This window comes from Peromyscus californicus, unplaced genomic scaffold (genome assembly GCF_007827085.1).
Source record: "Peromyscus californicus insignis strain IS unplaced genomic scaffold, ASM782708v3 Scaffold_5__1_contigs__length_169319896, whole genome shotgun sequence".
In the NCBI taxonomy this organism is placed as follows: domain Eukaryota; kingdom Metazoa; phylum Chordata; class Mammalia; order Rodentia; family Cricetidae; genus Peromyscus; species Peromyscus californicus.
In genome coordinates this window covers 55883534-55911265 of record NW_026294573.1, presented here as the reverse complement: position 1 = coordinate 55911265, position 27732 = coordinate 55883534, and the positions used below count along the sequence as shown (strand labels likewise).

Below are 27732 nucleotides of genomic sequence, written 5' to 3'. Positions count from 1 at the left end.
GTCACCTGAGGTTTCTCCACAGTGTTGGGGCATCATCTTTAGCCTATAGGCTTAGCATATCTGACAGACTCATTTGTGAAGTAGGATGTACACAAGGTCATCAGTTCAACCTCATATTGGGTGAGAGCAGTCCATGTACCAGAAACATCTGAATTTCACTAGTGTCATGTCATGATTCAGGATTTTAAATTTTGGAAATTGTTGATGGTTTTTTAATTTAGCTGTTCATTCTTTTTGGCTGTGTATATATGGCTTTATCTCAGCATCCCGTTTTTCTCCACATCCCTCTATCAAATGCCAGTCTACTATTGAGAGGCATGAGCTTAGTTACACTTTAAGAATAACTGTTTTAGCTGTTGTTCGATTGTACATCAGAAGCCATCGGCCCACTGTCTGTTCAGCTGCCTTCGAAGAAAAGGGCACTGTACCTTTTCCGAATTGCGAAGGCCACTTTAGGGATGGTGCCATATTGTCCTGGCCTCAGAAGATGCCTTTTGATAAAGCCATAACCACACTTGTTTTGGCAAGAATCAGTAGTCCTTTGTTTTATGTCCTGTCTGTCCATTTTGTCAGTAGTTGATTTAAGGATACTTTGTTGTCTAGTGGCTAACTTTTGCCACAATGAAAGTTAACTCCATACACAGTTTCTTTAATGTCCATATTTTTTTTGAAGTAGATTGGTACTGCCAGGAGCCGACATGTCTCATAATCATAACAAAAAAGAAAAATTTTTTAAGTTATTAAAACATTTTAAATGTCATATTTTGTAGATCTCTGAAGGGTTTGAAGATGACCTGTCTAAAATATATCTGTTTAATTTTTAAAACATATCTAATATGACTATAAGTTTTATTGTAATGTTTAACTACTAACTTTTTTTTTTATATCCTAATAGTTGGTAATAATAGCATTCAAGGATCAGAAAATTGCATTGTTAAATGAACGGTATAAGTACAATTAGAGATATACATATAGCATTTTTTAACAATATCAATTTTAATATATATAATTTGTATACAATATAAAACAATCCCGATTCTTGTCACGTTGGGCGCCAAATGTAGATGTAACCAACGGTCTTATAAAATAAGAAACACAGAGCCAATTCAAAAAAAAAAAAGCCAAGAGGTCAGAGCTAAGAGCCTTACCCTTCCTGATTTAGGGATCCTCTCCAGCCAAGAGAGCTCTCCGAAAAAAACCTACTTCCTGTATGTCTGTCTTTAAAGTCTTTCTGTTCTGCCTTCTCATTGGTTGTAAACCTAAACATGTGACTGCCTCGTCACTGCCTGAATGTACCGCCCTCCAGGTCCTTAAAGGCGTGCGCCACCGCCGCCACGCACTTGCTATGGCTCCAATAGCTCTGACCCCCAGACAACTTTATTTATTAACATATAATTAAAATCACATTTCAGTACAAGTAAAATACCATCACAATAATTAGGCCTACTGGCTTCAAGAAGTGAAGGTTTGTGGATAGGTTCATTAATATTATTCTAAATAGTTTTATGATACCGCCATGAAGTTCAGAGCCTTATTTTTATTACATAGTTGGCCACATAATCTACTTCTGCTTATAAAAGAAAATCATGAATAAACAAGGAAACTGGACATGTCAAGAGTGTGTTTGTCTGGAATCCAGGAAGCAAGTCTATGAAATAAACAGTGAGCTAGGCATCTACATTCAGGTGTGGAGGCAGAGGAGAAATATGCAAGGCGGGTACAGCTACATTCGTTGCTTTCTGATAATCAATGCATGCAAACTGATGGGTTGGAAGGAACACAAGTTATACAAGTAAAAAGAACATGGAAGTCTTAGCAAGAGAGACAAATAAATGCCTGAAGCCAAATACAGTTAAAGATGTTCAAGATGTTGTTTTACCAGTTCCTGAGATTGCTCTAAAACAGAGCCAGGACACATGGTAAAACCATCATGGCTCTGGAGTGATACAGACTGGCAGCACTGCCCTTACCAACATTGTCCTACTGTTATACATCATGGTTCATGGTGATCTTTTTATCTGTTTCTTAAAATCAGTCCTGGCATCTAAAGACCTAAGAATTACCAGTGGTAGAATATTGTAATTGGCTTGGCCAGATGCAGAGTACTTCCAGGAGTCAATGGGGTGTTCTGAGGGATCCCACCACATTAGATGAGTAAGCATGTGCTCAGCCAATGGTCTTCTCACAGTGAAACACAGGCCCAGTTATATCCATAAATCCTTGTGTACTTGCTTTTGCACGAGTTTTACTGTCCTATAAACACACCTCTTGTGTTGTTTGATGTTTCTTAACAGCACTTTCCCTCTATAACTGTCCTTGGTTGGGCTCAGCATGTAAGTTATCATTATAGGAAGTTATATCACAACAGTGCAAGGAAAACAGAGGACCTACACAAAATGGAAGGAAGGCAATTCTGACTAAACATGTCCTCTCTTCGGTGCAGTTTTGAATAACATCAGAACAAAGCTGCCCACCCCTGAAATTCCTCTGTAATTATGTTCTATCCTTCTGCCTGAATCTGCACTGTTTTCCCCTAGCTCATATGCTAGGCAGAGCCCACATTACTACTGTGTGCTTTATCCATTTGCCAGTCCTATACCTCAGACATTCATTCCCAAAACATTGATTGTCCACACACACTTGTTGCAATAAAATAAAATACTGAAAGCTTATCGATTGAGTTGAGATCCACAGCATCAACATAGTGTTAAAAAGCCAGGTGTGACCATCAGCAAGGCTGCAACCCTAGAGCTGTAGGGCATAGAGACACAGAGATCCCTGGCACTTGCTTTCTACTAGCCTGGATGCACATTCACTGAGACTGCCTCAAGACAGAGAGCAAGAAAGCACGAGACTTGAACTTGATTTCATCCTCTGGCCTCAGCATGCATCTGCACATACTGGTACACATATACCATGCACACAAATTTAATTAATTAGTGAGTGTCAAGCGCTGTTACCAATACAAGGTACAATAATTCCTATGTTTGTGGAGCAGGTTTAAAGGGGCAGGTAGAAGCAACTGGTATTGTTAGGACAACACTGTTAAGATCAGAACCACAGGCAGTTTGTTCTTTGGGCTCCAGAATGTTTTCTCTGGGCACATAGTAAGTACTGAGTATGTACTTAATAGTAATTTATTGGTACATAGAGATAATAAATAGGCCATGTATCACTACTGGAAAAAATAGCAAATGAACAATTTGCTAATAGCAAATTATTGTGTTGTTTCTGGTTCTAACTATACAGACGATAAATATTTAATGTTACTAATAATGTCCAGGTAAATTAAAATATGCTGTGATTGTAGTGCACTTAGTAATATCTTTGTTATAATTGGTAGCAGGTATGGAAGTAACTAGACAGGATCCCCACCCTCAGGATACTGCTGATGTTAAGGGAAGGCAGAATGAACAGAGCATCAGCAGATGGGGTCAAGTCTCTCTACCAGTCAGTATCTCTTTCTTCCTTTGCAGAGCTGTGGTAGTTCCATGAATTTGGCAGAAGGGTTAGTTTCATCCGTGTGCCAGGCAGTGGTGGTCTACCTCAATACTAAAAAGACATGCAAAGAAAGACTTTGTACACTGTTAAACTAGAATTTGCCTGTAAATAGGAAGCGACAAATCCACTTACAGTTAATGAAGCTGAGAGTACATTCTGGGAAATTCATACATATAACTCCCTCAAAGGGAGCCCCATAGGGAAAACATGGCATAGTAGGAGCAAGAAATGACACTTTGAGCATGCATCAAAGGCCTCTTAAACATTATTTACCATCTTGACACACACAGTATGTTTTTCTGTTTTGTGTTGTTTTATTTTCATATCCATGAAATAGAGCCAAAACTTAGAGGAAGGATGAGGAAAGGGGCGGGGGAGATGGTTTCCTGAGCAAAGCTACAAGCCTGATAGCCTGAAATCAACCCCCTGGACTCACACAGTGGAAGGAGAAAACTGACTCCTGCAGTTTGTCCTCTGACCTCCATACCCACACCAAATGTACAGATTACATATGTTTACATTTGAGAATCAGGTAGGAGGAAGGGACAGCTAAATGGAAGAAAAGGGAAGTGACCATGACCACAAGACAACTAAAACTGCAATAGTGGAAACAAAACTGGCATCGAAAACCATGAAGACTGAAAGAAAGTCCGGGCTGTCGTAAGACTGAGCATGTGTTTGAAACTTACCCTATTAGAAGAACACAGTGGGAGTGGCTTATTTACTTATAGGTCAGTACCCTGCACCAAGTGATTGCCTTGGGGTCCAAAAGTTGTTACAGTCTTTCTTTGGCAAGTGAGGAGGAGGAGTGAGTTTCTCAAGGTCAGAGTGTCAAGGAGGAGTCAAGTTTTAATGGAAGTGTGAATCCTAGATTTTTAGGGTTCATGGATCCCCACAAGGGGCCCTATGCACAGTGCTGGACTTTGCAGAGTGCCCTGAGAGCTATAAAAAGGGAGTCCATATTGGTACATTAGGTTTGATCATACTCAGCCTAGTCCTTGCTACACTGTCCCTGTCACCAACCTTGTCAGACATCCTCCCATTTCTACCCTAACCATGGTCCTTGAGTTCAGCTCTGAGCCTGCCTCTTCTTCGTAATGGTTGGGCCTTCCTTCTTTCTCAGCCTCGCTGCTTGGGTTACAGAAGGACTTGTTGGTCCTGGTTATATGTTTCTCTTCTACTTCAGTGCCTATGCTCACAAGTTAGAGCAGGACAGGAACCAGATATCATCCCGTTGTGCCCAGAAACATCATTTTCTTTGCCTTCTGACAACACTTATCTCCCTGCCATGGGGCTAGCTATTTCTCTATCCTTTGATGATATTTACAGTTATCCTGCAATACTCAGCTGAAAAAGAGGCTGAGGGGAAGGGGGAATTTGGTAATTTATCCGGAGAAAGTAGATACTTACCCCTTTCTCCTTTTTATTTGATAAGTAAAGGAGAATAGTTAGAGCTGACTTATTCATTATCTAAAAGAAACAGAAGCTTAATTAATGGCAATCTTGTGAAAACTAGTGATTCTATAGTTCCTTATAAAATAAAAGAAATTCTTGCTTTTAGCCAAGCATGGTAGTATGTACCTATAATCTCAGAGGTAGGAAGGGGGAGGAGGAGGATCAGGAATGCAAGGTCATCCTCTGCTTCATAGGGAATTCAAGGCCAGCTCAAAAGAAGAAAGGAGGAGGAGGAGGAGGAGAAAAGCAATGCTTGCTTTAAAAGTAAAGAAATAGGATGGACATATGTAAAGATAGGTGTAACTGAACATCATAAGGAGTGATTTCATTATGTGTGAGCCTGGTTTTGCTATTTCATTGCGTGTTTGTTTTTATTCCGAGTAGAGGGTTGAGAGGTTTGTTCATGACTGAAGATATGGAGAGTACATAGTTTGAAATTGCACCAATATTTGCATCTTAACTTGAAAATACATTAGCATGCGACAGTGGCAGGCCCATTGTTTGAGGACAGTCTGCTCAAAGTGAAGCTGGAGTAGCCCAGGCTTCTTTCCAGGGTCATTTTCAAATAAGAAATGCTTGCTTAACAGCAGGCATACCATGGGTTCACAACCAGTGAGTCTAAATCTCCAGTGCCTGCTTAATGGCCCCTGGTAGAGGATTCCACATGTAAATGTTGAACCTTGAATGACCAGCTGTATATAGTAGATCCGCACCTTAGCCCCAGAACTGACTGGAACAGCCACTGAGGTCTCCAGCCATAAGACGAGCTAGAGAAGTTGGTAATGCCTTCGTGTGTCACAAGATAGGCATTTCCTATGCATTTCATGTGGATCTGGACATGGATGTTCTCTACCCTTAGGTTTCTGGCCTACAGTTTTCTCAACCACACAACAGGGAATGCAGATCTAGACCCCACACAATGGCTACTGCAATAGTTATTCTGAAAGTCTTTTCCTCCCTGTATGTGACTGGTTTTTAGGCTCAAATTGGTATAACCTCTGTTTAGATGGCGGTAATGTAAGGTGTCTGCTTAAATTGTTTTCCTGAAACACTCATTCAGAGCAGCAAATGGACTCAGAGACGAAACAGGCCATGGATGCAGACGCACAGCATTCACTGTTGGTTGCATTGTATTTCTTCTGCTTCAGTTTGGACTCTACACAAGCTTGAGTGGGAATTACCTTCTAGTTCTCCACTGAACTGTATGGTGCCATCAACCATTCCCTGCTCAAACTGTGGGAAGTTAGGTGCTGGTCCAGGGGCTGTTGAGTCAGGAAAGAAGCTGTACAAAAGCTTGGGTAGTCTCTGGAGGCTCAGCAGAGGCCCAAGCCCAGCCAGAGGAGCTTAGATGTCCCTGGAGGCTCAGCAGAGGCCCAGAGCCCTGCCAGAGGAACTTAGGTAGTCCCTGGAGGCTCAGCAGAGGCCCAGAGCCCAGCCAGAGAGACCGCATTAAAGACTGCATTGTTAGAGGCTCAGCTAAGAATTTGCAAGAACTTGGGAAAAGCCAGGGCCTCATACCTTCTTGGGATGGGAAGGTGGAGGATGGAGCTGGAATCTCCTGAGCCAATCAAAGCGGTTTGCAAGTGACTCATGTTAAGGCTTGGAGCACCTTAAACATGCTAAATTTTGTTGTTATTTAACACTGTTCTATTCAGACATTTGCACTTTGTTTTTACTTATAAAAAAATTAAATCCTGTGACAAATATTAATATCCTCAGTATTACTGAACTGGCTTTCAGATAATCGGTTACTTACTGAAGTGGTTAATTTAAGGTGATTTTTTCAATAAGGCCCATTTCTTAGGGGCCTCATGCTCCAGGCACTGTGGTGGGTGTTCTATTTGTATCCTTGCCAGTCTTTACAATATCCCTTTGAGATAATATTGACAATTGAAACAGACAGATAAACTGAGGCTCAAACAATGTAAGCAGTTTACCCAGTGGAGAAAATAGGAGACTTGGGATTAGAACCCATTCAATTCAAATTTGTACCATAAACATTCTTTTTTAAAAAAAAAAATACTTACTTATTTTATGTGCATTGGTGTGTTTTCATGCATGTATGTCTGTGTGAGGGTGTTGAATCTCCTGGAATTGGAGTCACAGACAGTTTTGAGCTGCCTTGTGGTTACTGGGAATTGAACCCAGGTCCTCTAGAAGAGTAGCCAGTGATCTTAACCACTGAGCCATCTCTCCAGCCCCCACATTCTTTGAAGTAGAATAAAACTGAAGTATTAAGGCTTTGGATGTTTTCTCACTCATTCTGTTCTGTTTTCAATTTGTCACAAAATCAGTTTTCTTTCTTATAACCAATGGTTCTCAACCTTCCTGATGCCATGACCCTTTAATACAGTTCTCCATGTTGTGGTGACCCCCAGCCATAAAATTATTTCCATTGCTACTTCATAACTTTAATTTTTCTACAGTTACAAATCGTAATATAAAATCTGTGTTTTCTCATGGTCTTAGATGACCCCTGTGAATGGGTCCTTGCTGTAAAGGTGTTGAGACCCACAGGTTGGGAACCATTGCTTATAACTCTTTCTTTTTTCTGTGTATACTTAACACCAAATAAACCAGGGGTAGACTAAGGGAGGGCCTTTCCAGGAAGTGGGCTGTCATGGGGAGTCTGCTGCATTGGTCCAGGAGAGAAACACTGGGAAGAACTAAGGCCTGAGGACCAAGAATCAGATCCAGGTTGACATGAGAGAGGAGACAGGGTTAGTCAGCAGCATGCAGGGGGCCAGAATGCTTGTGCAGAACAGCTGTGGCAGCTGGTGCATGTCCACATCAAAGTGGCTTCCACGAAGCCTCAGAAGGTATGAACTGCCAGCGTGTCACATCAGGGAAGTAAGGGTAGAATAAGGCCACTGGAGGAGTGTCAGTCCATCCTTCCCTTTTAATGTGTGCACCATTAATTTAAGAGTGTGTGCTTATCATCATCTTACAGTTCCTCAGCTCAAAGGTCAAGCTGCCCCTCCCCCATGGTTTCCCTGCTCTAGTTTTCACAAGACCGAAAGCTGAAGCTCCTACAGGAAGGCTCTGGAAAAAAATATGTTTTCCATTTCATTCAAACTGTTGATGAACTTAATTCCAGCAGAGGTAAGACCAAGATCACAGTTTCCCTGTGGGCAGCCAGGATTCCTGCTAAGTCTTTAGATCAGTGTGTCTCAACCTGTGGGTTGTGACCCCAAGGCCCCTCAGAAAATGCAGATATTTACATGACCATTCATAACAGTGGCAAAATTAGAGTTATGAAGTAGCAACAAAAATAATTTTATGATTGGGGGATCACCACAACATGAGAAACACTATTAAAGGGTCGTAGCATTAGGAAGGTTGCTCTAGATCCTTTCTTAGACTCGTTTCCTTCTGTCTATACCCTCAAACCCAGCAAGACCAGGGCAAATCCATCTCGTACTTTGAGCTTTTTGGGTTTTGTTTCTGTCTCCGGCCACTAACTCTGTCTTCCTCTTTGTCATCTCTGCATGGGCTCTCTGCCTTCTGCTTTTTCTTCTCTTCCTGAGCTCTTTTGCCTTCCTCTTCTGCTTTTCAGTGCCCATGTGGTAAATCAGGATAATCACTCCCCTTTAAGGCCAGCAAGTAACTGATTGCTTCTGCCGAGTCCCCTTATAGCTGAGTATGAATTAGTGTGTGCATAACCAGAGGACAGAAATCTTCCTCCCACACTACGGTGACATGTCCATCTTCATTTCACAATCCAGATGGGTTTTCAGTGGTGTACAGTATCTGCCTGGACTCCCATAGTTACTGAGTTCCTCCAGGCTTCTGGATCCTTCTGGTTCCAGAGAAGTCCTCCCTTGGCTTCTCTAGACCAATAGAGAATAGTCTCCATTCTCTAGTCCATCTCTCCCCACACCTCCCAAAATCCCCTCCAGAGATTTCTCTGATCTCCTTCACCAACTCTGTCTTCCTCAGAAAACCTCATTGTGTTCTGAAAAGTTTCCAGTTACTTCCCTGTGTGGAGTGTTGATGCCCCTCATCAAGCTCCGGGGACCTAGAATATCTGCCTTGTCTTTGACAATTTCCAGGGACCCTTAGGGAAATGTTTCCTAAAACACCTTTATAACTAACATATATAATAATTTTTATTCCTTTAACAACTTAGAAGGAAAGAATAACTAAATTACTATTATTACTAAGTGACTAGACCTTACCAGAAACAGATTTTGAATCTTAGAATATATGAATGTATTTAATGGGATATTTTGGGGATAGTACCCAAGTTCAAACTTGAACTTTATATGGCTTTCATGAATACTTTATATATATATATATATGTAGCTTGAAGATAATTTTATACAATATGCATAATAATTTTTTTCATCAAACAGGTTTGTTGTATGGAAGCATCTATTTGTAGTTTAATATAAGAGCTCAAGTTTCAGATTTTGATACAGGTCAAGCTCCAGAGTAAGGTTCTTTTTTGATATACTTATTAATCTGAATTATTTGGGGAACCTTTGAACTTACAGTTAATAATGCCAAGGTTTGGGGATCCCATCCCTCCAATTTAGTGCATTAGGTTCTCGCTAAAGTGCCAATTGTCAGCCCATACCAAAGGTTCAGTAATTCTGGAGTAGAATCCCAAGAAAACTGCACACAATACGAATGCCAGGGTGGTGAAGAGATGTACCCAAGTGTGGACCGTGGCTGAATAGCGCAATATTGAAGCTGACAGCCAAGCTCAAGTTTTGGCTTCTGCCTTTCCATTTTATAACACAAATGGTTATGCAAATTTGTAATGTCTAAGATTTCTTCAAGTCCTTGCAAACACATTCCTCTCTGTGCTATGCCTGGACACTTGTTAGGGAGCACACTGCTTCTTTGTATTCCTAAAAGGCTCTGTACTTTTAGCACTCTGATGCTGGGACTGATCACCGCATACCTTCTGCACTGGGTTCTTCATATCCAGCAACCACTAACCTTTTTCCACCCCCTTCACATCCTGATGTGGCTAGAGCTCATTGAAGGAAATACTTTATTTCTATGTAATAGGGGATTAAACTTTAATACAATGCCAAAGAAAGAAAGTGAATTTTTATTAATAGTTGAAAAGAAAATGAACCCTTGATAAGTGTTTCTTGTATGTAGAGCTGGCACTATAAGAGCTGGAGGAGTATCTAGCTTTTACAGACCCACAACAACTTACCAGTAAATAAGGAAAACTTCCAACGCAGTCTCCTCTAGCCTTCAAAAATACTAAGGGTCATTATAGCCCCATCCTGCAGATGGAAAAACAAATTGTAGAGAGGTTACAGTTCACACAGGGCTGCACACCCAGTTAGAAGAAGTCTGAAAATGTAAACCCAGATGTCCTCCCATAAATCTTACCATCTTAATTTATAGGATTAATTTAATTTATAGGAAAAAAAACACATTCAGATAATACTTTGTGACTTTAAGATAGGAAGTTCATTGATCCATTGTAGTTGTTGGCATGTTTTTGGACATCATATGCAGCTTTAACACATTTCTATATATTAAGTACACAAGAGGCAAAAGAAATAAAATGTGCATGCCATCACAAGTCTCCCATGGGGCTTCCCCATACATTTGACTGTCTTGCCTCAACATTCAAAATAGGCACATACATATGTATAAACACACTTCTTCCACTTAGGCTTCCTTTCAACTTCCTCTTATCAAAAGGACCAGTCAACCTTCAGCTGAACCATAGAGCTCATTTTGCCTGTCCCAGTTTTGAAGCTGTTGTAAATCCACACACACCTCCAGGGCATCTCTGGCATTCCTAGGAACTCACATTTCACAATTCCCTCAAAGGTTTCTTCATCCTCCTGAGTGGTCCACATGGCAGACATTCCATAGAAAGTCCCATCATGAACTGACTTTGCCAGGGTGGGACTGAGGTCCCCAGTATTTGACAGAATGAAATGGACTTACTGGCCAGCTGCCCCTCTGAGGTGTCCCTGTGCATATCAGGTGAGATGTCAAGGAAGTAAGGCCTCAGATCACAGTGTCTCTTTGTTTCAGGGAGAAATGTCTCTCAGAGTCTCACTCCAGCACCACAGCCCTGGTATTGGTGTGAAGGAATGCTGGAGGTGGCTCTGGGGCTATGCTTGCTGCTTCTCTTTTGATGTATCATACCTCCTGTTTAATACTCTGTGCAATAAACCCTTCTAGAAGAGATCCTTCCCAAGAAGGGTACTGTCTCTTTGAATAATGGCCATGCTTTGTTTTTGAAAAGAGTTATGTTGCATTTCATGTGTCCCTTTTTGCTGTCAAGCTCAAGAGTTAAATTTTAGTGCCATTGATTACTTTGTCTTAGTTTCTTCAAGAAAAATGTCCCTTTTCTCTGGAGGCACTAGAAATTTATAGAAAGGACCATGGAATCTTTTTGCTCAAATATGTATGCTTTTTGTAAGTTCTTATGTGTATTTATTAGATATTAAAAAATAAAGACAACTATGTCATATTCTTTTATGTCTTCAGGATTTTAGTAATTGAGAAAGAGATCAGAACCAGCTACATTATCCATATTATAATATAAAACACTAGGTTGACCAGGGAATATAGATAAGAAAATGCTTCTCATATACAAAATGTACCCCAAATGCCACACACCATCACAAATTACCTAGATTTGGTCTGTTAGATTTACCTGTAGGTCAGCCATGCAGATGCTCATGACCTGATCCACTTCCAATTGCTGCCCAGAAGAAGGCAACATACTGACTTGGCTCCAGAAGGGAGCTCTAAGTGGCCCAGCCAGCTGCCCTGCTAGATGAGGAGCCAGGGGTGAGCAAGTATGCACACACCCGTCTCCAGTGACCATAACCCAGGCTTCTGTGTGCTGTGCTGTAGGTGACTCACCCTGTATGTTCACTGGAAAGGCCTTGTGGCAAGACTGGCAACTATTTCATCCTGCAAGATGAGGTGGCTTATCTTTATTCATACAAAGTCCTTTGTGATCTCCTGGAACCTGTTTTTACCCCAGTCTCATAAGAAACACTTCTAGGATAAGGAAGGGCAAGAGTAGGGATGTACAGATTGGGAACATTGAGCAAATTACTCAACATGGCCTTTGAGTTCCTCTTTCTTTTTTTTTTTTTTTGAGACAGGGTTTTTCTGTGTAGCTTTGCGCCTTTCCTGGAACTCACTTTGGAGACCAGGCTGGCCTCGAACTCACAGAGATCCGCCTGCCTCTGCCTCCCGAGTGCTGGGATTAAAGGCGTGCGCCACCACTGCCTAGCGAGTTCCTCTTTCTTTGAGGCTATAGAACAAATTTCCTCTCATCCCTGTGAGTATTTAAGGAGCCCAGCAGTAAATGTCTGGGTATTGTTCTATAGTGATCAGGTATTAGGAGAAAGAATGGTGTTTGGAAGAAAAAAAGGACCTTTGAGTTGCCACTAGCTCAAACAGACAGTAGCATAGTGCCTATTCTTTTACATTATTGGTTTGCAAAGAGGGGTCCCAGAATTCCTCTCTGGTCTGTCCTTTAACATTTCAATCCTCCTTTGTGTTGAAGTCAAAGACATAGTTCTCACCTGGTGACCATGTAATCAGCCAAGAATAAGCCAACAGTTTATATGGATGCGATTCAGGACAGCAGGAGTATGTCTTATTTCATGAGGAAATCAAAAGTAGATAGATACCAGAGGGATGAGCAGGGGCCATGCCAGGAAGGTGTATAGTCACAGACTGCATTCCTTTTCTCTAGTGCCAAGATAAACAAGGAAAAGTTGGCCAGACTATTTTTGTTTGGTGGTGTTCAAGAAGTGGAGGATGCTGTTGTGTTTTATTTGTTTAGAAACAAGAGTTTCACTGTCTAGTCTCAGTTGTACTGAATTCACTAGGTAGTTTAAGCTAACCTTGAGTTCTTAATTTTTATGCCTCAGTTTCCCTTACTGGTGGTAGGCTTTAAAAGTAACATGGCCAGGTTTGCACATAAGAATAATCATACTAGCTCTACTGTAGAGAAGAATTAGAAATGGGCTCTATCAACAAGTAAGAACATGATCGTGGCCTGAATTAAGGAAGTGAATAGCAGAGAAGACAAAAGCAGGTAGATTTTTAAAGGGTTTGGGAGATTAAATGAAGGAGAAAGCAAGGAAGAGATCTCTTCTAATGTTGTCTGTGCCCTGCAATAGAATGCCCTCACCAGAGGAGGACTCTGGAGGGATTAATTAAGTAAGACTAATAGTGAAAGGAAGGTCAAGGGTGCTTGGCAGACCACTTATCTCAGTTTTCATATTCATACCTGCTATAGCTCAAGATTGCTCACACCATACAGCCCATATTACATAAATTAATTTTATAATGTGAAAATCTAAAGTGAGGGCCAGTGAAATGGTTCACTGGATAAGGGTACTTGCTGCCTAGTCTGACGACCTGAATTAGGTCCTCAGGACCCAACATTGCCGAAGAAGAAAACCAGCTTCCAAAAATTGTCCTGCGACTCAGATAATATACAGACACACATATGCATAGATACGCAGTTTTATCTAAAGTGAACAAAGGTATTGATGTCCACAAACTTGAAGAATGCCTCAGTCGGTCCCTCTCTGAAGACTCCATAAGCATACTGGCACAGAGAGATGTGCAAGGGAGACTGCACACAAGCTGATTGCATCCATACCCACCATCCGTTCATCTCTGGGATCTCCGAGAAACTGACCTGCTCATATGTTTCTGATTAATTTTAATGGGATTCCCTTGCAAACCATAGATTCTAAATTATCCCTCGGTAGGTATAACATCTGTAGGAGACATATTATTTACCCTGAATAACCCTTGGGTACTGTTACACTAAGTTCTGACAGAAGCTGAATTCATGGTCTTCTTACAGTCAAATGCCAACTCTTCACATTTTTTCCCCTTATAAACCACAGGAGATACTTATTTATAATATTTTGAATCACATTTAGTTTCATGTTAAAAATATCAAATATAATCTTACAAGAGATTTTATGTATTTATTTTTCATTTTGGTTTGGTTTGGTTTGGTTCAATTCAAGGACAAAGAATTTTTTGGTGTAAGGGAGGAATATTTTTTTCCCAAGTTTGAAGTTTAAACAATTTAGTAAGCATTCCACGTTGAGCTCACAAAAAAAGGGATTTGCATATGAACTTGTTGCAGCCAGAAAGCATGTCTGAACGTGCTCACAGTCTTTGGGACTATCCATGGCAGCTGCTTTTGGTCCCTCACTCTTCTCTTTTCTTTCTTCCTACAGGTCACTGGATTGACACTGTCTCAGGACCTTGATGATCTTGCCATCCTCTACCTGGCCACTGTTCAAGCCATTGCTGTAAGACACTTCAATGACATCTCAAAACAAAAACTTTGTGTTATCAGTATGTTCTGAGCCACAGGATCTCTGAGATGCACCATAATACTTTTGTAGCAGTTTCTTCATTAGAAGAGAGCTTGCCACAAAGAGATATTTGCCTGTCTAGTAATGATGACAAGGGTTCTCACCTGCCTTTATGATAAATTCACTGAAATGGAAGCCCTTGTGCATCACACTTGCCATTTGCCTGATGTCTTCTAAATTCAATACAAGGGAAGAGGCAGATTCCAAGTACATGTGCAGTCGGAAAACTGCTGTTAAGAACGTTTGCTTTTATACAATACATAATATTGTTCACTTTATGAAAGAATTCATTTTAAGGTTCCTATAATGAATTCTTAGAAACTTATGGGTTGGGGTAGTTACGGTGGTTAAAATGATTAAGGAAAGAAGGGAAAGTTTAATCTGGAATGTGAGAGGCTCTTAAAGTGAGGTCCAAACTGAAAACCAAACCGTAGAGGCTCAGACATTGCCTAAGGAATCTTCCTGTGGAGCACTGCTCCACCAGTGGGCTGCCAGAAGGTTCTAAACCCTGAAATAATACAAAAATAATACAAAAGCTGGCACATGTGCCTGTACTAGAAAGTGCATTTGCAGAAGTGGGTCATGACTTTCAGTCTATACCCTACAAAAAAAATCAGTGGTTTTGTTAATTTTAGAAAGAGAAAGGAAACCCTCAGAAAGGAAAAGTCAGCTTACTAAATTATGATATAGAGTTTATTATTCATCATTAAACCCATGGTTTATTATTATTATTTAGATTTAGATTTATGTATGTGTATATGTATATGTCTATGTATGGCACATGGGGGTGCCAGGAGAAGGCATTGCACTTAGGAGCTATAATAAAAGGTGGTTGTGAGCTGCCAAATGTGGGTGCTTGGAATTGAACTCACATCTTCTGAAAGACCAGCATATTTTTAATTTTTTAAAATTATTTATTATTATCATGATTGGTATGGTACTAGGGATTGAACCCAGAGCCTTACCATCTGAAGTAAGCACCTACCTCTGAGCCTATCTCTATCTCCAAATAAATATTTTTGGTGTGCTTGTTACTGCTGTATAGACATAAATAATGTTCACTAATTATTTTTCTTCCAACAGCTGCTTTTATAATCTTACTATTTTTAATATATGCATACATATATTTATCCATCTTACCAACAGAAGTGCTTTGTTAATACTCATACTTACCCAAGTGTGCCATGTGTTAGGTCTAGAGAACAGAGCTCCCCAGTCACCACAGTACTATGCCTTCTGCAGAGTCATTGCAGAGGCATAGAGAACCTGCCCATTCAGCCATACAACCCCTGTAGACTATAGGCCAGACTGTTTCTCCCTTAAGCAACTTCCCTCTTGACTTAATACCTTGGCCAGTTCAGTGAAACCCTCAGAATGCTTTCTACGTGGAAACTACAGGCAAACAAACAAAAGAAGCAGGCAAAAAACCCAGACAACTCTGACATCTGTCAAAATGGAGAAAGTGAATAGAAGATGTAGCTAGAGTTTTCCTGCCTGGCCCACAGTCAGGACAAATCTCTGTCACCCACCAGTCCCACCGCCGCTCAGACCCAACCAAGTAAACACAGAGACTTATATTGCTTACAAACTGTATGGCCATGGCAGGCTTCTTGCTAACTGTTCTTATATCTTAAATTAACCCATTTCTATAAATCTATACCTTGCCATGTGGCTCATGGCTTACCACCATCTTCACATGCTGCTTGTCATGGCGGTGGCTGGCAGTCTCTCCCACTCAGCCTTCCACTTCCCAGAATTCTCCTCTCTCCTTGTCCCACCTATACATATACATATACATATATATATATATATATATATATATATATATATATATGTATATGTATGTACTAAATACTGTAGCAGGAATCTTAGATGGTCTTATTAATAAAATCAAACCTGAGGTCAAGTATTGGGGTGAACACTGGAAGATCAGAAAGACAGAACAGGCCACAACTAACCTCACCTGGCCAACTTCTCAGCTGATCTTGTTTCCTCAGACTGGAAGCCTCTGTGTCCTCATATCCGAATGGCTCTCAGCTGAGCTGTGCTGCTCAATACCTAAAAGCTTAACCAGCCAAATGCTTAACCAGCCAAATGCTTCTAGTTTCTGGTCCCCATGCCTTATATACCTTTCTGCTTTCTACCATCACTCCCTGAGATAAAAGGCTCGCTTTCTGGGATTAAAGGCGTGAGTCACCATGCTTGGCTATATCCTTGAACACATGGATTTCTGCCTCTGGAATGCTAGGATTAAAGGCGTGTGCTACCACTGCCTATCCTCTATGTTTAATATTGTGGCTGTCCTGTTCTCTGACCCCAGATAAGTTTATTAGCGCACAAAATATTTTGGGGAACACAATACCACCACAAAATACCTTGTGCCATCACCTGATTTAATTATATATTGATATTATGTTCCTCAGTCCACTGACTAGAATCCCAAGCCTTAGTACAGTAAATTAACTTGTTCATTGTCATGTCGTTCATATATGCAGGAGCAGTGATGAGAGCCCACAGTTTATAAAATAAAACATAAGAAGTATTGAGGATATTTTAATGTTTGACTTGTGAATGTAATTGTATGAAAAGGCTTGCAATTGGCTCAGTCACTTCCATTGAAATAAACAGTTCTGGAAAACAAGAGATGCAGGATGCTCACACCTTGTATGCAAATGCTAAGAGGTGGACAGGAAAGACAAAACTAAACAGGAGAGGTCAAGGACATTACCCCATAGTGGTAAGGACTGTGACCCTTTGGGGGACCTCCAACTCTGTGCCAGGTACCAGAGTGCCTTAAGACTGCAGTCCTGTAAACCAAGGGGCCTGTCTTTACATTTGAGCTGAGGGCAGGCTGTTTTCCAGGGTCTCACAGCTAGTGCACACTAGTTAGAATAGGGACCTGTGTCCATCTCAGCCTCAGCTCCTTCTCTCTCCACTCTGTCATGGTGTGTTTTTCTTTGATCTTTTCATAAAAGCTACATGAGTGAAATACGTTTTCAGGCATTCCCAGAGCAGCTTTTACTTAACACATATCAGAAAACATCATTCATTTGGCCTGGAGTTTTTTTCACAGGCTACTTTTCCTGGTAAGAACATTGGAGCAGGAAGCCTAGGAATGCAAAAGATTAAACTTAATAATGCATGCAGGAGAGGGGGGGAAAGAGCCAGCTATGTTTTCTCAAGTAACACACATTTGGGAAATCAATCTTGTATTTAATGGGCCATACGTACATTTAAAGCAATCCTACTTTTTCTGTCTATTGTCTTAATGACCTTTATAATTCCATGCAGGGAAGACATTTTAAGACAGATTTCCTGATAAAGCTTTATTGTAGAGTCAATTAAATTTGGGAGGGGTTCCATCTGTTTGAAAAAGTATCTGAGTGTACTGATTTCCTAGGCAAAAATGTGCATTTTAATGAAGCATTTTGATAACAGATATTTTCCCATAATGTTTAGTTTTGGAAAAAAAATTGTTTCCTTCTTCCTGAATATTGCCTTAGCACCTATTTGTTATTGGTTAGTTAAACAGTTTCCTCTATATTAATATCCATGGTTGGCACTCTGTAGCAATGGAATGAATTTAAAGAGAGAAAAGTTAGCTTCAGACTATGGGAAACCCCTCCGTGCAGTGAAATTCTCTCTGGCTTGGCTTCTTTGAAAGACCTGTCAGCCACTTGGTTCCTCCCCAGCTTGTCTGTCTGTAATTCTCTTTTCAGAACAGACCCTTAAAAAGTACTATTTGCATTTGAAGTCTCTCGATTTGCATTTGGTTCTGTGTCCCCTTGGAATGGCCTAATTTTAATTTAAATTTCTCCATGAAAACATTTTTTTCCAGAAAGGTGAGCACAGAAGCATTTTCACACAAAGCCCTTTGGTGGGCATTTCCACTGTGGATCATCACACAGTGGAGTCAGGGACACTGAAGGGAAGGCCCCGGAAGAGCTGCTGGAGTGGGAAAAGGGAGACAGGCTGTCACGGCACCCAAGGGAGTGCCTCTTGTTCAGGTCCTCACTTTCCTTTCACAGTAATGTGCTTCCCAATGACCCCAGGCCCAGACTGCTAATCACATCGTCCAAGTGGGCTTAACAATCTTCAGTTTCTGGTTTGTCTTAAAATTAGAGATGACGTCCTTGATCCACTTGGATTTAAGTTTTGTGCACGGTGATAGATATGGATCTATTTGCAACCTTCTACATGTTGATATCCAGTTTTGCCAGCACCATTTGTTGAAGATGCTTTCTTTTTTCCATTGTGCACTTTTGGCTTCTCTGTCAAAAATTATATGTTCATAGGTGTGTGGATTAATGTCAGGGTCTTCAATTCGATCCCATTGGTCCACATGTCGGTTTTTATGCCAGTACCAAGCTGTTTTTATTACTGTAGCTCTATAGTAGAGCTTGAAGTCAGGGATCGTGATGCCTCCAGAGGTTGTGTTATTGTACAGGATTCCTTTGGATATCCTGGGTTTTTTGTTTTTCCATATGAAGTTGAGTATTATTCTTTCCAGGTCTGTGAAGAATTGTGTTGGTATTTTGATGGGGATTGCATTGAATCTGTAGATTGCTTTTGGTAAGATTGCCATTTTTACTATGTTAGTCCTGCCCTATCTATGAGCATGGGAGATCTTTCCATTTTCTGACATCTTCTTCAATTTCTTTTTTCAGGGACTTAAAGTTCTTGTCATATAGGTCCTTCACTTGCTTGGTTAGTGTTACCCCAAGGTATTTTATGCCATTTGTGGCTATAGTAAAGGGTGATGTATCTCTGATTTCCTTCTCCGCTTCTTTGTCCATTGTATATAGGAGGGCTACTGATTTTTTTTTTTTTGAGTTGATCTTGTATCCTGCTATGTTGCTGAAGGTGTTTATAAGCTGTATCAGTTCCTTGGTGGAATCTTTGGGGTCGCTCAAGTATACTATTATGTCATCTGCAAATAGGGAAAGTTTGACTTCTTCCTTTCCAATTTGTATCCCCTCAATCTCCTTATGTTGTCTTATTGCTCTGGCTAGAACTTCAAGTACTATATTGAATAAGTATGGGGAGAGCGGACAGCCTTGCCTCGTTCCTGATTTTAGTGGAATTGCTTTGAGTTTCTCTCCATTTAATTTGATGTTGGCTGTTGGCTTGCTGTAAATTGCCTTTATTATGTTTAGGTATGTTCCCTGTATTCCTGATCGCTCCAAGACCTTTATCATGAAGGGGTGTTGGATTTTGTCAAATGCCTTTTCTGCATCCAGTGAGATGATCATGTGGTTTTTTTCTTTGAGTTTGTTTATATGGTGTATTACATTGACGGACTTTCGTATGTTGAACCACCCTTGCATCCCTGGAATGAATCCTACTTGATCATGGTGGATAATTGTTTTGATGTGTTCTTGGAGTCTGTTTGCCAGTATTTTATTGAGTATTTTTGCATCAATGTTCATGAGGGAGATCGGTCTGGACCTCAACATAAATCCAGCTACTTTGAACCTGCTAGAAGAGAAAGTAGGAAGTAGTCTTGAACGCATTGGCATAGAAGACCACTTCCTAAATAGAACACCAGTAGCACAGACTCTGAGAGAAACAATCAATCAATGGGACCTCTTGAAACTGAGAAGCTTTTGTAGAGCAAAGGATACAGTCAACAAGGCAAAGCGACAGCCTACAGAATGGGAAAAGATCTTCACCAACCCCACATCTGACAGAGGACTGATATCCAGAATATATAAGGAACTCAAGAAATTAGACATCAAAATGCCCAACAGTCCAATTAAGAAATGGGCTATAGAACTAAACAGAGAATTCTCAACAGAGGAAACTCAAATGGCCGAAAGACATTTAAGGAATTGCTCAACATCACTAATCATCAGGGAAATGCAAATCAAAACAACTCTGAGATACCACCTTACGCCTGTCAGAGTGACTAAGATCAAAAACACTGAAGACACCTTATGCTGGAGAGGATGTGGAGCTAGGGAACTCTCCTCCACTGCTGGTGGGAATGCAAGCTTGTACAACCACTTTGGAAATCAATATGGCACTTTCTTAGAAAATTGAGAATCCATCTCCCCCAAGATCCAGCTATACCACTCTTGGGCATATACCCAAGAAATGCTCAACCACACCATAAGAGCACTTGTTCAGCTATGTTCATATCAGCATTGTTTGTAATAGCCAGAACATGGAAACAACCTAGATGCCCTTCAACTGAAGAATGGATAAGCAAAATGTGGTACATATACACAATGGAATACTACTCAGCAGAGAAAAACAATGACATCATGAGGTTTGTAGACAAATGGATGGATCTAGAAAAAATCATCCTGAGTGAGGTAACCCAGACTCAGAAAGACAAATATGGTATGTACTCACTCATAGCAGGATACTAGATGTGGAACAAGGATGACTTGTCTGCTACTCACATCACCAGGGAGGCTACCTGGAAAACAGGACCCCAAGAAAGACACGGGGATCGCCCAATGACAGAGAAATGGAATGAGATCTACATGAACAGCCTGGACATGAGTGGGGATAGTGAAAGGCGAGGGTCGAGGGAAAGAGAGCTTGGGGGAGCGGGAGATCCCAGCTGGATCAACAACAGAGAGGGAGAACAAGGAATAGGAGACCATGGTAAATGAAGACCACATGAGAATAGGAAGAAGCAAAGTGCTTGAGAGGCCCACAGAAATCCACAAAGATACCCACACAACAGACTGCTGGCAATGGTCGAGAGACAGCCCGAACTGACCTACTCTGGTGATGGGATGGCCAAACACCCTAATTGTCGTGCTAGAAACCTCATCCAACTACTGAGGGATCTGGATGCAGAGATCCATGACTAGGCCCTGGGTGGATCTCTGGGAGTCCAATTAGCGAGAATGAGGAGGGTTTATATGAGCGAGAATTGTTAAGACCAAGGTTGGATAAAGCACAGGGACAAATAGCCAAATGAATGGAAACACATGAACTATGAACCAATGGCTGAGGGGTCCCCACTGGATCAGGCCCTCTGAATGGGTGAGACAGCTGATTGACTTGATCTGTTTGGGAGGCATCCAGGCAGTGGGACCGGGTCCTGTGCTCATTGCATGAGTTGGCTGTTTGAAACCTGGGGCCTATGCAGGATTGCTTGGCTCGGCCTGGGAGGAGGGGACTGGACCTACCTGGACTGAGTCTACCAGGTTGATCTCAGTCTGTGGGGAAGGCTTTGCCCTGGAGGAGATGGGAATGGGGGGGGGGGGGGCTGGGGGGAAGGTGAGGGGGACGGGATGGGGGAGAACAAGGGAATCCGTGGCTGATATGTAGAACTGAATTGTATTGCAAAATAAAAAAAAAAAATTAGAGATGACATCGGCATGCGCAGGAGAATGCCCCAGTGAGCCTCTATCCAGAAGAGGTCTTTTGTCAGTGCTCCAATGTGCCTGTAGCTGGGAGGTTATCAGGGACATGCTACAGTGTCATGCCATGTCTCAGGCCATACCTAGTTTTTTTCATGTTACCATTTTTAACAATCCACATTCAACTAAGTGAAAATGGTATTATTTGTCTATCAGTAAATGAGAAGTGAACCTTGGATTGGTTAGGAGAAATAGGTGAACTGCCTGTCAGATTAGAGCTTTCTAAGGTCAAAGCTCCTGCTTTCATTTTGTAGATCCCAATCTTCAGGAAAGACCATAGTGACCTAGAACTGGCAGTCCTCCAATGATCGATGATGGACTGACATCCATTGATCTCCTGAAGTTATGCATCATCCTGTTGTATGTGACAGTTCTTTTCTGGGGTTCAAGATCCACCCAAAACTAAAGAAAGAACATCTAGAGAGAATCACCAGTACTTAGTAGGCAGAGAATCATCTTGTATGCTGCAACAGGTTTCATTTTTCAAACACGGTACAACCATAGATACTCTTTGAAGGCCCAAGTTTTACTAAATCCACATTTTCACCAGATTCATGAGCAGCTTCAACACATCTTTAAGACCTCTGTGCTGGAATGCTGCGCCTTTGTTCCTGGCTGCCCCAGTGCTTCATTATTTATTGTAAACCAATGGGGTGTCTTATCCTGTGGCCCTAGGTCATCCTCTGACCCCCTCCCTCATTTTTAGGGACTCTCCTGGCCAGGAAAGATGTCACTGTAGGGACCCTTATCAAGGGAAACTTCACTTTCCTAGACCCCACCCCCCAGAACCTGAAAACAGGAAAGTATGCTGTGGACTTCCCAAACTTGGTTCTTACCTGAGCCAAACTTCTCATTCCTCTTGCCCTCCATATACATCAGGTACCAACTCTCCAATCACACTTACACTTTTACTGAGAACTATACTATGGCTCATATCTGTCCTCCAGCCCAGTCTCCCTTTGGCAGGTTCACCGTTCATTGAGATGCTTGGGCCTTCTAGACCTTCAGCCTGTTATGTTCCTTGACTTCCTCCCCCATCTACCCAGCAATCCACTCCCATCCTCATACCTACAGCATTGCCATCTCCCCAAACCCCTCAGTCTCTAAACATTCAAAGACCTCTTTGTCCACTGAAAATACTCTCTTCACTGTTTTCCTTCAGAACCACTGTTTAACATCACCCTATGGCTGCCTTCTCAATGCCATGTCATAGTTTATCTTAAAAAATCCATATCCCCAAATAAATTAGGAATTTTGATATTCTACTTTTTGAATGTCCAGAAAAATTAGGGTTACAGCTATTTAAGTAGCCAAACCCAAACTACAAATTATATATTAAGCTTCACCTCAATGGCCCTAAAGTAGTATCCTCTCCTCAACCCATAGCAGAACTACTGAGTAAAACGTAAACTCAGCAAGGTGGGAATGGGGGTAAGTCATTTCAAGAAGGTATTTGGACAGAAGGCTTGAGTAAAGCTCCAAGCCGACCATAGTGTGTGTCCTCCATGCCATCCCAGCTCACTAAAGGACTGGCTGGGAATGGATGCTGGCCCAGAGGCCTCATTATCAGAGCACGATTACCTAGTTTCAGATGATAATAAAGGCAGTTTTAGTCTTTGCAAGCCAAAGGCTTTGCATCTTTTGCCTCTTTCCATAGTTCTGTTGCTTGAGAGGTTTTTTTTTTTTTTTTTTTTTTTGGTTGTATGGTTATGTTATTTTTGTTTTTTTGTTTTGTTTTTTGCTTGTGTGTGTGTGTGTGTGTGACTTTTCTAACTGAAGTATCTTTAGTTGCAATTTAATGAAGGGAGACTTCCCCATGTGTCCCTGACTGATTACCTCAGAGCAGCACTGCAATGAGCCCATTGCTAGTAGCTCCTAGAGGGCCTGGGCCACAGTTGACTCTCATCAACTGTTTGAGTGAAGTGCATTAAAATGAACCCTGATCCCTAAGGCTTGGGAGCATTGCAGCAGACAGACTGGGAAGGATATAAGAACCAGAGAATCAGGGAGTTTGCTATGAGGCCCTGTCTCCTAGGAATGTCAGAAGATACACCAATAAAGTCTCACCAACATGACTGACCGCCCAAATGTGAGCTGAACAAGGACACCAATAGGCATGCCAAAATGCATAAGGAGAGCCCACAAAGCCTCAACCCTACACAAAGAACTACAGGCAACTAAGGAATGCTGGGAGCAGGAGAAATATCTGACCCAGGGAAGAGCAGGTCAACTGGTTATTCAATAACAAATGGTCATCCCTGAAAACAAATACAAATATATATATATATATATATATATATATATATATATATATATATATATATATATATATATATCATATACATATATACATGCATATATACCTCACATACATGAATGCATGTAACAATAATTAATGAAAAAAGAAACTATGAATTTGAAAGAGAGCAGGAAGGATATATCAGGAAGTTTGAGGGGAGAAATGAAGTGATTATATTATACTCTCAAAAGAAAAGAAAAGAAAAGAAAAGAATTAAAGTGAAATAAAAGTAAAGAAATTAGCTGTGATTACACCCTAACTGTTTTTCTTGGTGTTCTGTTACTACTGAGGGAAGCAAATGGTGACTGCAGAGGTTTGGAGTCAGGCAGGCCCAGGGCAGAATGCCCTGTATGAACCAGCTGTGTGACCCCGATGACATGATCTCCGAGGCTCAAATCTCTGGGATGGACATACAGAGCTCTGGGGACCCAGCCAAGTCCGTGCCAAACACGTGTGTTCCTGATCACCTGTTTTCCCTGCCATCCTGATGTTTTCTTCTGCTTTCTCCTTTAAGTTTGGGACTCCTTTCATCATCGAGGCCATGCAGGCAGCAGGGCACTCTCTCAGTACCCTCTTCTTATGTGGAGGCCTAAGCAAGAATCCCCTTTTTGTGCAGATGCATGCTGACATTACTGGTAAGCCTCGTGGGGGCAGGGGCACCTTCGGGTTGTAGCAAATGGGTATGGCAGGTTAAAGGCAGGCTGAGGCTAGGGGGCCATTGGTGGTGACTCAAGTTGTTAAGATAACTGTATAGTCTGTGTCCTCATAATGGGGAAAATGACTCTCATGTATGTCCAGTTACTGAACAGGACACTAAGGCTGGCAAGGACAGATCTTAATTTGAGCATTTACCCACCTTTTTTGAGTACTTCTGAACTAAGCCATGTGAGGAATATTGACGATACAGAAATGAATAAAACATGACCTTGGCTTTGTGGAGCTCAAGGTCTCTCCAGAAAGGCAAACAGCTAACAGACATAACAAACAGTGCGGCAGGAGCTCTGAGTGAGAAAAGCATGGTGGGCTCTTCACTCAGTTTTAGACTGTGTAGTACATACAGGGCAAGTGATTAGACTATCTTAAAAAGAAGGAAAGAAAGAAAGAAAGAAAGAAAGAAAGGAAGGAAGGAAGGAAGGAAGGAAGGAAGGAAGGGAGGGAGGGAGGAAGGAAGGAAGGGAGGAAGGAAGGAAGGAAGGGAGAGAGAGAAAGAAAAGAAAGAAGAGAAAGAAAGAAAGATAGAAAGAAAGAAAGCAGTTCCCCAATGTTGTGGATAAAGTCTAGCTATACACTAGGTATGAAATCCCAAGGGGCCCCAGATACTGAGATTCCTTCTCAGTGCCTAAGAATCATGGTTCTGATCATAAAGTCATGCACTATGTATCTTGTGATGGGCATGGAGTTTGGGGGATAGTGGCAGACTGGCATCTGAGAAGAGCCCAGGGTTCCAGGAAAGGCTCTCTGTGAGGAACCTGCTGGTGGCACAAACCCTGACCTAGACTCCTGTCTCTGTGAGCCAATGCCCTCACAATCCATCATCTTCCAAAGTGTCTCGTGGGGACTAGCTCTCCCTCCAGCACCCATTGTTGGGTACTTAGATGCCAGGTATAAGCGTAGGACAAGGGGAGGCAAATAGGGGAGCATGAACACTGTCTGCAGCCTCAACTCCTACCTGACATGAGCTCACCTTCCCCTGGCCTCTCTCTTCCTCACGACTCCACCCACTGTGTTCCTTACACAGCACACGGGTTGGTGTCTGGACTCAAACTGTCTCATTGGATCTCCTTTCCAGCTCCAGGCCGTGCAGATTCCTACATATGTGATCTTTATCCAAATGACAGGCTCAGTTGATCCCTGTACATCAAGGATCAACTAAATAGAATACCTAAATACATCAACTAAATAGAATACCTGTTCCTACCTTATAGATGAGTAGACCGAGGCGCAAGTCAGCATGTAGCATTAAGGGTAGATCTAGGATGTTGGAAAGCATGGACTTTGCTCCCCTTAGCCAAATGCCTAGCATGCTGGTAGGAATCATACTGCAATCATTGAATTGTCCCTTACTGCTGAAATTAGAGAGTAGTCTGCAATGAGGTCAATCAAACTGAGGACAGAGGAGTAAGTTCAATTGACTTCCCTAAACCAGATAGTCAGGTCAAAACAGGACCAGATTGTGATTCTGCTGCTGAAGGTCCTGGGTTTCTGGACCTTCCCTTTGGTACTCTGTGATGATGCCTGCCCTCTTCCAAGGTTTGTAAAACCTGCTGAAGTAGACCATGAAGAGTGAGGTAGACAGAAACAAAAATCAGCTTAGCTGGGTGGTTCAGATAGGATACAGGCCTGAAATGTGCTGTTTATTTTCCACTTTTCAGCCTTCAGTTAGCCAAAGCCTCCATCCCACCTGGAGGAGGCAGGAGGATAGAAGCCAGCTTTAGTCCAAGGAATGGGAAAAGGGGCCCTGGAGCAGGTAGCGAGATGTGACCTGGGCACAGCCTGAGTACTAAAGCTCCTTTGTGAAAATAGGTCATCCTTTAGTCATGTGTCCCTGAGAGTCAAAAGCCAGGGAAAGCCACTTTGCCACTGCATTGGAAACTGCTGTCCTCTGGGCTGTTGAATGGAAGGCTGTTAATGGTTGTTTGGGTTCAGATTGCAATTGGACCCTTTGTCTCTAACTACTGGCCAGTTACAGTTGTGGACAAAGAGACCATTTCTTTGCCTAAAATTCCTCTACTCATGAGTGACAAAGGATGGCAAAGTGCATCTGCCTTCAAATGCTTTGGCTTCTGTTAAACTCATTAATGCATCCGATAAAATAGCTCACATTCCAGGCAAAGCCTCCCTCTTCCTGCCTTCACCCAGGGATCAGAGAAAGGAAAGCATTTGAGTCTGTCCTGTAAGAGAAGCTGATGGAAAGGTGAGGCCCTTGGTGTCTTTAAGCACTGGAATTGCTCTGTTTTCCTGTGCAGAACAATTTAGAACAAAGCTCAAGCATGGTACAGAATTTTCAGACATATGGGTGAAAAAATGCAGAGCAGAGTAGTGGAAAGAGCTGCAGGCCAGCTGTCTGACCTAGGGGAAGTTACTTTACTTGTGGGAGCCCAGGGTCCCTCTTGCAAAAAAGCAGTACTGTTATCATCTCCTTTATGTAGATCATTCTGAAGAATGGATGCTTAGGAGTTTGGGTTCCAGGCTCTGGCTTAGCTCAGTGAGTGATCCCAGCCTGTTGCTTTAATTCTTCCTTACAGGTAGCCCCATGCCCAAAAGGAGAAGACACGGTGGAGAAAAAGGCAGTTTAAAGCTTTGTAATCAGTTTTGGCTAGATTAGGAAAAGCTGGCTCCATGCAGTCAGGGAATATGGGCTGCACCAGCTAGGGAAATGACATGGGCATGAAAGGCACTTCCTGTACCCTGGCCGGTGACTTGACTGTGCTTTCCAAAACTGTTTGCAACTACCAAGTAGCTGTAGGTCTTCCTGCAGACTTGGGACTAAATGTTCTGTCTTCTAAAGTGTACTGTTTAGTGCCGGCAGTTTCTTTAGCGTTCCCTTCTTCCTGTCTCACCATTCTGACCATTAGTTCATTCATTTATTTCACTCATAAGCAATCCCTGGGTACCCAGGCTGTCAAGTGCTGTACTTGGCTTGAGAATACAAAGAACAAGATGTCATCAAGAGGTCCATTAGCAATCAAGAAAGTTACTATAGTCTTCTGTCCAATGTATAGAAGAACAGAATATAGAC

At 41.8% G+C, this 27732-nt stretch overlaps 1 protein-coding gene across 15 annotated transcripts in view; it reads left to right on the top strand.

Moving 5' to 3' along the window:
* Positions 1–27732, top strand: part of Fggy (FGGY carbohydrate kinase domain containing) — a 420639-nt gene that overhangs the window by 307146 nt on the left and 85761 nt on the right. For 12 of the 15 annotated variants that reach the window (XM_052715209.1, XM_052715202.1, XM_052715201.1 and 9 more), the window contains 2 exons: positions 14172–14246; positions 24508–24628. In XM_052715209.1, coding sequence (XP_052571169.1) covers positions 14172–14246; positions 24508–24628 — 196 coding nt within the window. The remainder of the gene's footprint in view (positions 1–14171; positions 14247–24507; positions 24629–27732) is intronic. The other 3 variants (XM_052715206.1, XM_052715207.1, XM_052715208.1) reach the window with 1 other exon arrangement.